The 11,268-nt window shown below is 39.4% G+C and overlaps 1 protein-coding gene across 1 annotated transcript in view; it reads left to right on the plus strand.

Moving 5' to 3' along the window:
• THBS2 (thrombospondin 2) overlaps positions 1 to 4,472 on the plus strand; it is a 53,258-nt gene extending 48,786 nt beyond the window's left edge. Inside the window, exon 25 of the mRNA XM_012554542.1 lies at positions 4,462 to 4,472. Coding sequence (XP_012409996.1) covers positions 4,462 to 4,472 — 11 coding nt within the window. The remainder of the gene's footprint in view (positions 1 to 4,461) is intronic.
• Positions 4,473 to 11,268: the final 6,796 nt, after the last annotated feature.

The raw sequence follows: 11,268 nt of genomic DNA on the forward strand, positions 1-11,268 counted from the left end.
CCTCCCTCCATCCATCCATCCATCCATCCATCCATCTACCCATGCGTCTGTCCACCCATCCATCCAATCATCCATCCGTCCATCTATATTGTGGATGTCATTTTTTAAATTAAAATAATAATGTTTTAGGTAGTAGGTAAAACAAAACAAAACCCATGGCCCTGTCATCCTGATTCAGTCTATCTTTTTTTTTTTTTTTTCAGATGTCTAAACAAGATTTGCTGCATTTCCAGCCGTGTACTGTACATGCTGTTACCCAGACACCTCAGTTCATCCTGGTACTTGCAGCTTCTCTTTCTTAGCAGCACCTCCTGCCCCTTGCCTTTAACTCCGAGTGGTTAGTCACCTCCTGTCATCAACTCCAAACCCAAGTGCCTTCAGAGGATAAATGTTGATGGAACCCAAAGATGAATATCCAACGCATTACAAGAAAGCCGTTTGATAATGTATGCGACTCTATGCAGAGTGAAGATGAAGTATGACATGCATTGTTTTTTCTTGTGTGTTTAAAAAAGAATCACGTTTACATGTAAAATGTAATTACTTATTGTATTTATGTGTATATGGAGTTGAAGGGAGTATCGTGCATATGCCATTATCATAAATTAAGCAGGAAAAATATTGCTGCATCACTTTTATTGCTTAAAGTTGTCACTATTCTGATTAGAGCTGTTCTACAATAACACACAAATCCTATTAGGTTGATTGCAAGTTTGAAGGAATTCTGTAGTAAGGAAGAGGTTAGAAAACAATACTCATATCAGACATAGCCTGACCTCCAGTGATGTAAGATATTAATTAACTAATTAGAATATAAAACATAATTACAAAAGTAAATGAACACCCTCCCCCATTCTCCTCTTCTCCTACAATGAACCGCCCCCACCCCGCCTCATATTATACAGAGATGCGGTTGAATCAAGGAAGGATTATCTTTTTGCAAATATCTTTGCAAAAAGGATTGACCTACGTTCCTGACATGAACCTGGGACTGGCAAAGTCTAAGTTAGGTATAAACGTAACAGAGCAAAGTGCCTTAGGTCAAGCTGGGCACGTTTGCTGTTCTAGCATTGAGAGAATTCTTGGTTGCTTGCCATTTGATTTTGCATTCCAACCCCGGAACTTTTTGCCTGGGCTTCTTCATTTCTGACACTAGAGAACAGACAAGCAGTCACATAAGCAAACGCACTTTGGCATAGCATTCCTGTTCTAGGCTTTGGGAACTATGGGATAGTTGCTTTTACCTATTTCACTAACACATTTCATTAAGGTTCCAGTTATAAATGTTTTGTTAATATTTATTGAATGAATATAGAATGCAACACCGTTCATCAGTAACTTATTTTAAATGGGTCCAGTAATACATATGTAGTATAATTTCTAGAAATAAACTCATAACCAGCATATAATAATATATAGATATAGTTACAGCAAGAAATACGCTTGCCGGCATACAAAGCTTAGTACTATTATGTTGTGGTGATAAAGCATGCTGTAAAATGTAATAGGTAAATAAATAATAATGAAGAGTTTATAAATGGAACCTTAATATATACTGTCTCCTGTAATTTTAATATAATATGTTTTACTGTTATCTGTCTGCTGTACATAGGATGTTCTTTTTTTTGTATTTTAGTACTGAAGAAATATCAGCATTTACTTTTACCAGACACAGCAAATAACCAGTCATGCAGTAATATACACAAGTTTGATTTCTTTTTTGCTTCAAGTTGCACGATCGTTCCGCAAGACATATTAGTTAATCCCATTCCACATAGGGGTTTAATAAGAGAAGTTTGTCTTGTCTGTCTGATTTGGGGTGACTCTTTCACCCCTTTCTGTTAATAGTGATCTAATTTCTATGTGTAATAGAAATGATCCATAACATTTGTCTTAATTACACTTTTCATTTTGATAAAATTATTTCTGTTGCTTCCTTTGAGGTTGATTTTGGTTTTGTTTTGTTTTCTTTTGCTGCCTCTTCTTTTATCTTTTTTTTTTTTTGTGGAACTGTAGTCCCAACAGCAATGAAAGGTTGGGAGACTTCATTAAATGTAACAGTCGTAAAGAATGAGTAGGGTTTCTGTTTCGTTGTTGTTTGGTCAAGCAATACAATGGTGTGGGGATGATGCTGTTAATATTTAGAATGTATCATATTTTCCTGTAAATTATTTATGTTAATTTTTTTGATAACAAGCTTCTCATACAAGTGGATAAAACTTCATTTGTTTGCCAAAGACTGTAAATATTTATTTATTTGTTCACATGGTCAGACTTCACCACTGATGCCCTACATCTAGCTAGAGCCTCCTTTTTATACTTTAAAGATCAATAACAGGAAATAAATTGTAAAAAGGTTTTCTATGAATGAATCTCTCTCCCTTTTTTAAAGGTAATTGGCAAGGTTTCTGCTGGGGGGAAAGGAAGATAATTCCAGTAGGGAGGAATTAGCATTTTGCTTCCTGTAACCTACACAAGCGTGGTGCTTGTTCTGGTTTTCCCTTTCTACCATTCAGGGTGAAAGGCAGGTTGATGGTCTGCAGAAACTCCATCTCACCCAGGTCTCAGCACATCCGTCTGAGTCACCCAGTATCGTGCTGGTCCAACCACTTAGCAAGTCACCTCCTGCCAGTCTCGCTGTCAGAAAAAGGAGCAGGATTCTGCAGTGGGTTTGGCAGGTATCCCGGCAACGATTCAGAAAAGGGGAACAACAGGAGAAACACCTCTTGCTGACACAGAGAGCTGTGCTTCTCTGCACCCCTTCCCCTTCCGACCCAGGGAGAGGAGGGGAAAGAGCAAAAACTTAGTAAGCGAACACTTCATAATGATGTACACAAAAATAAATTTCCAACTTATCAGTGGGAGAAGAGAAAAACAATACTGCAGTTTGAGTATTTCTTTAGGAGTTCCCATGTATTTTTAGGGGTTCCTGAATTATAGTGGAATCAAATGTAGGGGAAAAATGAGAGACAGCGAGGTATAGAGGGAGAGAGAGAGAATGAGAGACAGAGACAATAAGCAAGTAAGAAAGAGAGAGAGAAAAGAAGAGAAAAGGAGAGGAGAGAATAGTGTGTGTGTGTGAGAGAGAGAGAGAGAGATTGAAGAAAAAAATAAGCATATTTGGCTAACATTGAAGAAAAGCAAGAGTGAGTCAGACGGTGAAGCAATAAGATATAAGAAAGGCCATCTGAGGTGACAGATGTGAACTGAAGGTCCAGCTCTGACTTGAGCAATAGAATGTGTGGATATTGTTACATAAACATGGAGGCTTACGCGCGTAAGTCAGGATGCCTTTGAAAAGTTTAGAGACAAAACACTAAGGGAAGTGATTCTGGTTGGACTGTGGGTAACTATTGGAAGAAGCCTAAATGTACATCTTACTTGGGGAAAAAAAAAATATATATATATATAAAATAAACAAACCAATTGCTGTTGAGTCAATTCTGACTCATAGCAACGCTATAGGTCAGAGTAGAACTGCCCCACAGCATTTCCAAGGAGCAGCTGGTGGACTCGAACTGCTGATCTTTTGGTTAGAAGCCCAGCTCTTAACCACTGCTCCACCACATATATGCATACATATATACATATATATATACGTATAATATGTTTAATAATGGTGCTTTGAAGTCATGCATTACAACAATGGTATGCATTTCTCATATACTCAGATTATTTTCTGCAATTTATTGGAATATATAAGTTTTCTGACAGCCAGCTGCGTTTCCATGCACCAGCAGTGGCCGTATTAGGCCCTGTGTCGCTTAGATGACATTTTCATGGTCTGTGAATGGACCCTGAAGGAGCCCATGGCGTCCTGGGCTCTATCTCTACCCTAGTGGAGAAGCAAGCCCGGCTCAGACTCCGGGCGTTCGCATTTTCTGGGAGAGGAAAAATCTGTATTTCTCCTTCTTTTCCTTCTGTTTAAGGGTGCTGTCATGGCTTAAATTATGCCCCCCCAAATATATGTTGAAGTCTTAACCCCTGCACCTGAAATGCGACCACGTTTGGGAATAAAGGTTTTCTTTGTTATGTTAATGAAGCCACACCAGAGTAGGGTGGGTCCTAAACCTAATCCCATCTGAGTGGTGTCTTATAAAGGGGAGAACAGTCAAGGAGACAGTCACACATGGGGAAGACAGACACCATGTGAAGATCCCTCTACAAGCTGAGGAACGCCAAGGATTGCCCCTGGCTAGTGACAAGGAAGGATCCTCTCCTCAAGCCAATGCTTCCAGCCAACAAAACTGAGACAAATTCTTGTTCTTCAAAGTCACTCACTTGTGTGCTTTTTTGGTATGGCAGCCCTAGGAGTCTGAGACAGGTCCTAACATGGTGCAAAATTATAAGCCTTCAAACAAGTGGCTTTGTGAACCACAGATCTAAAAGAAGCCAGAGATTGTACTAATGCAGAGTGCCTAGCCCCAGACTCCTAGTGAGCCTCGCTGTCCACTCCTCCAGTGACCAACTAGCCCACTTGTTCTTACCCATGCACAAACCTTTGTCTTAGGATGGGTAGGTGGATTAAATGCTAGGACACGCCCAGTCGTAAGTTATCAGATGAGGCATCCATAACTGCGGAAGGAGAGAAGGACTCCAGGGTCAGAGTCATCCTCACTCGAGCATCCCTGGAGCTGGGGGTGGGGGGGAAATCACTCCAGCTGCCAGCACCTCTGAACTGTCAGCTTTATAAGGGGATCCCTCTGTAGTCTCTGTAGGCATCAAACCCTTGTAGCAGGCTTTGCTTAGTGATTCTGAGTCTCACAAAGTGATGTTTGGGGGGATGGTGCATAGTGACATAATGGGAACAGTGAGAGGCAGGTGCTCGACTGCGGTCCTGTGACTTAAATGTAGAATACCAGTTATCATGGCATCAGCACCTACTCGTGACAACTCCACGTGTCCCAAAGTAGAACTGTGCTCCGTCAGGTTTTCAATGGCTGGTTTTTCAGAAGTAGATCTCCAGACCTTTCTTCGAGGTTGCTCTGGGTGGACTTGAACCTCCAACCTCTCAGTTACTGTTTGTACCATCCAGAGACAAATTTTAGGATTAAAAGAGAGGATTCAGATAAGGCCCTTAGCACAGGACATGTGACACGTGTCAATTCTCCCCACTCTCTTACAAAGATCCTAGGAAGTCTTACCTGTGGTGACCCAGTGAAGGAGGAGAAAACACCAGGGAAGTCACCTCCCCGTGAAATGCATTGCCCAGAAAAGAGGCTGGTCCCTGCTCCCAGTGAAGGGAAGCTTGGCAGAGAGCACGGGCTCCATGGGAAATAGAGCTGCTTGCTGCCAACTGGAGGCAGGGAACTCTGGTGTTGGGAAGTCTCATGCCATTCATCAACAAGTCTGGACCATGAGCAGCCAAGTGTCAACCCAACGGCAGCATTGCCTGATCCTCACTGCCTTGCACAATGTGGGGGTGGCAAGATCTCCTCCCTTGAACTTCTCTTGGCGTTCACTCTTGGTGAGGCTGGCTTGAGTGATTGTCTCTGGCACTGAGCCCTTGGTGATTCACCCGCCTTTGGCCATCATTGAGGGTGGCTGGCCATTTCTAGTGGCACAGCCAGAGGACTCTGCTATTTATAGACTTGCCTCCCATAAATCACTGTCAGTGACACTTGGCCATAAGGATCTGTGAACACTTCCACTACTTCTCAGACATCTTTTTTGTATGTAGTAACTTTTTCACCCCAAAACACCCAAGTGAGTTATTAAGCAGAGATATTTCAATCTTAGGGCTTCCAGCAAAGATGCTCTCTATAAACAACTTGACATGGCAGCCTTAATCAGAGAACATCACATACAACAACTTTAAATGAAGATGGACACCAAGTGGTTTGCTTGGCTTGCGTTTCCCAAGGAGGGAAGATGAGGTAGCTTCTGTTAAACTCCTCGGTCCATTGTGTGCACCTGTTTTATTTCTGTGACTTCCAGAGCTTCTCAGTGTTTATCCTCTATTTTGCCTTAAAGGTGTGTTTCTGCCTAGTACATTTATGTTTAAAGACGATTTTATGGCAAGGTAACTATGAGCCACCAAAGGGTTGCTTTTATTTAAAAAAGGGTGTAGAGAAAGGATCAAAGTATTAGTACAATAAAACTTAATTGAATTTCATTTTATATGCTATTTATTTACTTTCAAATTGTTCTTTATTATTTATACAAACTTGTTTTGTTGTTCAGTGGATTTATTTTTCTATACGTGAAAATTCTTTAGTTTTCCTGGGGTGGAATAGGGTACGTGATTTTCCCATTGAAAAAAAAAATAGGTATTTTTTTCTTTTAATATGGTTTCAGGAAAAATTATAGTTTTTAAACAAGAAATACATTTATATATATATATATATATATATATATATATGAGCCCTGGTGGCACAGTGGTTAAGAGTTTGGCTGCTAAAGAAAAGGTCAGCTGATCGAATCCACCAGCTGCTCCTTGGAAACCCTGTGGGGCAGTTCTACTCTGTCCTATAGGATGGCTATGAGTCAGAATCAATTTGATGGCAACAAGTTGGTTGGTTTATGTATATATATATATACCTCATGAAGACACAAATTCCTCCTTAAGAAGTAATTTCTTTAAAGATTACTATCTTGTAGATAAAAATAATTGGCAATCCAGGTGGAGATTTTCAGCCACTCTGGAAGAGTGAGGAGGGGGAATAGAATCAGAAGTATTCTATCAGATTCTTGGAGTTTCTTGCCATGTTTGCAGACGATCAACCTTCGCCACAACTTGGTGAGCCCTGGACCAGTTCTTAAATGGGACAGACAATCCCCGAACTGGGTTCAGGTCCTAAATAAATGGATGACTAGGCCCTCTATATTGTTTATCCTCATTGTCTCTTGAAGGATATTCAAGTAGTTGACTATAGTTTTGTACTATTGCATGTTGTTTGATAAAAAGTATAATTTTCAGACTATGATAAAATCCACTGCTAGAATGCCAAGCTGTCTCAATCAAAGGGCTTTATAGGTAATTTCTTTTTATTTCCAAGCTCTTTTTTCTCTAATGACATACATTTCTGGGACTAAAAATGGAAATTTCAGCAAAATTGCAAGATTCAAGATCAACACACAAATATCAGTTGTGTTTTTGTATGCTAGCAATGAACAATCTGAAAAGTAAACTAATAAACGATTCTTTTTACAATAGCATCTGAAGGAATTAAACACCTAAGGATAAATGTAAGCAAGGAGGTGAGAGAACTGTACACCGAAAAAAAACTACAAAACATTTTTGAAAGAAATTAAAGATTATATAAATAAATGGAAAGATATCCCATGTTCATGGATTGCAAGATTTAATGTTAATATGACAATACCACCCAAAGCAATCTATGGATTCAGTTCAATCTGAATCAAAACTCCAGCAGCCTTATTTAGCAGGAATGGAAAAGCCAGTCCTCAGATTCATATGGAATTGCAAGGGGCCTTGAGTAACCAAAACAATATTAAAAAGAAGAACAAAGTTGGAGGACTCACATTTCCCAATTTCAAAACTTATTAAAAAGCTATATTAAACAGAATACTGTGGTACTGGCATAATGATAGAAATATAGACCAATGGAATAGAATTGAGAATCCAGAAATAAACTCACACATTTATGGCCAGTTGATTTTTGACACAGATGCAAATCCATTCAATGGGAAAAGAATAGTCTCTTCAACCAGTGGTGCTGGGACAACTGGATATCCACATGCAAAAGAATGAAGTTGGACCACTACCTCACACCATATGCAAAAATTAACTTAAAATGGATCAACAACCTAAGCTTTAGAGCTAAAACTACATAACACTATATAAAAACCCAAACTTGTTACTGTCGAGTCCCTTCCATCTAATATCACCCCTATAGGAAAGAGTAGAACTGTACCACAGGGTTTCCAAGGATGTAATCTTTACAGAAACAGACTGTCACATCTTTCTCCCAGCAGAGTGGCTGGTGGGTTTAAACCACCAACCTTTTGGTTAGCAGCAAAAAGCTTAACCACTGCGCCACCAAGGCTCTGCTTAAAACTATATACCCATTGCCATAGAGTCACTTCTGACTCATAGTGACCCTAAAGGACAAAGTAGAACCATCCCATAGAGTTTCCAAGGAGTGGCTGGTGGATTTGAACTGCTGACCTTTTTGTTAACAGCCAAGGCTCCCCAAACTGTATAGGCCTATATAAAACTACATATAACTCTTAAAAAAAAAAAAAAACAGGTTAAATCTTATGATCTCTGATTTGGCAATGAATTCTTAACAATAACACCAAAAGCTTGAGCAACAAAAGAAAAAATAGATAAATTGTACTTTATCAAAATTAAAAAGCCTTTATACAAAAGACATTATTAAGAAGGTAGAAACACAACCTACAGGATGGGAAATAATATTTGCAAATGATGTATTCCATAAGAATCTACAACCTAAAATATATAAAGAACTTTTGCAACTCAACAATAAAAAACAACTCAACTAAAAATGGGCAAAGGCCTTGAATAGACATTTCTTCAAAGAAGATATACAAATAGCCAAAAGCAAGTAAAAATATTCTCAACATAATTAGTCATTCAGGAAATGCAAATCAAAACTGCAATGAGATACCACTTTACATCCACTAGGATGGCTATTATATGTAATATATATATATGGAAATCACAAGTATTGGCAAAGATGTGAAGAAATAGGAACATTTGTCCATTGCTGGTGAATGTAAAATGATACAGCTGCTGTGGAAAACAGTTCCGCAGTTACTTAAAAAGCTCAACAGAAAATTACTCTATGAACCAGCAATTCAACTTCTCGGTATATACCCAAAAAAATTGAAAGCAGGGACTCAAACAGATACGTGTGCACCAATGTTCACTGCACATTTTAGAACTAGATAGAGGTGGTGGTTCATGGCATTGTGAATTTACTAAATGCCACTGAATTGTGCATTTTAAAATGGTTAATTTTATGTTCTTTTAATTTCACTTCTATAAAAAAAGAAAAGATGAGAAATACATTATCGTAATTATTGAACACACTCAGTTAATGACATAGTGAGACAAATAACATTGAATTAAAGACCTTTTTGTTCAGTAAAAGCAAAGGTTTAAAATATACCTGCAGAACAAAAGAAAGCAAAGCCCTGAAGAAGTCTCTGCAACTCCCTCTGTCCTCTTTGTGATTTTGTTTTGTGCTTCTGATCCCAAACCCTCCAGCTCTGTCTGTGCCTAAATCCTGCCAATCTTGGGTGGAGGTATTGTTCTGTGTGGAAAGAAAAGGCATACCTTTGAGTGAAAAACAGATTCTGGAGTCAGAGACGTCTTTATTCTGGTTTTAGCTCTGCCATTATTAGCTGTACAAGTAATTCATATTCTCTGAGCCTCACTTTCCTCATTTATAGAATGATATCTGCTCCCCCGAGTTTTCATGAGATGAATGAGGCAGTGTGTATAATGTCTCCATGTGTCTAGCACAAAGATACTCAGTAGGTGTGTGTTCTTGCCCCTCCACTCTGCCAAGATGGCTGAACAAGTTTGGAGACAGTGGAGAGGTAGGAGAGGGGGAGACAGAAGATGGTGGCCAGAGAGTGGAGGTCATTCACATCTGTTTTGAAAGGATTCTAAGAGAAGTAGGGAAGGAGAAACTTTAGACTTCATATATTCATTTTGACACAATATTTGGGAAAGGCTTGTGTGCTCTCTCCATTCAAATCCCCACAGCACTGCCTATACGGTGAATGCAGTCCTTCCCAGTTTCTACCATGTGCCCACGTTGTGTGACTACATGTGTCATCGGAGATTCTAGACCCGAGGTACAAGGACTCCCCGACATACGTGCATGTCTGTTTTTCTAACTAGTGAGTCTAGTTTCACTGTTTTTCAAAGGGGTCCATGATCTTAAAAGTTTAAAAAACTATTGTACTGGACAGTAAGTTTCTTGAGATACCATAGGGCTAAATGTGTGTGTGTGTGCCAATGTATATGTGTGGAGTGCATATATGTGTGTATGTGTGTGTGTTTAATGAGTGAGGATGGTGTGCCCAGCACTAGAATAGATATTACATAAGCATTCAACTTAAAAAATTGTTGTGTTAAATATTTATTTTCATTGGACATACTGGGAAGCAGGGGCTCAGAACCATTGAATAACTTATCTAAGTTTATACAGCTAATAAATAGCCCGAGAAGTACACAAACTCTGGACCTTGCTATTAACACTGTATTGTGTATTTCATCCAACAGAATGGACAAGACTTGCTGAAAGCAAGCACAAGGGTCGTCTGAAATTTTCTTGTGAGAGAGTCCATCGTTTTGCCAGTTTGGATTTTCGGAATCTGCAGTTTTCTGCCAGAATAATCATGCCTTTTCTTGATGGAAGATGAGAGATGTTAACTTACAAACTTGCCTTTGGGATTTATGACATCGCTGGCTGGAGGTTTTAGGGGTGTGTACAGCAGAACTATTTGATGGCTTAGGAGTCTGTCCCCATTGCACCCTTCCTACACTCTCAGGATGGTGGACAATGGCTTCACTGGGATGCAGTATATCAGGCCAGTGAGAAGAATGTTCCTTCCTTATCTAGAATTACTACATATCTAGGTGTTATTGTTGTTAAGTGCCATCGAGTAGGTTCCAACTCAAAGCGACCCTCTGTACAACAGAATGAAACACTGCCCCGTCCTGTACCATACTCACCATTGTTGCTATGTCGGAACTCATTGTTGCAGCCACTGTGTCAATCCATCTCCTTGGGCATCTTCCTGTTTTTTGATGACCCTCTACTTTACCAGGTATGATGTCCTTCTTTGGGGAATGGTCCCTCCTGATAACATGACCAAAGTACGTGAGACAAAGTCTTACCATCTTCCCTTCTAAGAAACATCACAGCAACTACTTAGATGTTAGTGGATCTTATATTACTCAATAGCTTAACTCACTCAGTTCAATAATCATTTGGGCAAGAAATGGGCTAAAGTTAGCAAATAATTATTACACAACTATAATGTCCTCAGGTCCCTGGGTGGCACAAACGATTTATGCTTAACTACTAACCATTTAACTGGAAGTGCTCACTCGTCTATACCAAGAAATTTGGAAGACAGTTACCTTGCCAACCAATTGGACGAGATCCATATTTATGCCTATTCCCAAGAAGGGTGATCCAACAGAATGTGGAAATTATTGAACAATATCATTAATATCACATGCAAGTAAAATTTTGCTGAAGATCATTCAAAAGCAGCTGCAACAGTACATCAGCAGGGAACTGCCAGAAATTCAAGCAGGAT

This window comes from Trichechus manatus, unplaced genomic scaffold (assembly GCF_000243295.1).
Source record: "Trichechus manatus latirostris isolate Lorelei unplaced genomic scaffold, TriManLat1.0 scaffold00002, whole genome shotgun sequence".
NCBI lineage: Eukaryota > Metazoa > Chordata > Mammalia > Sirenia > Trichechidae > Trichechus > Trichechus manatus.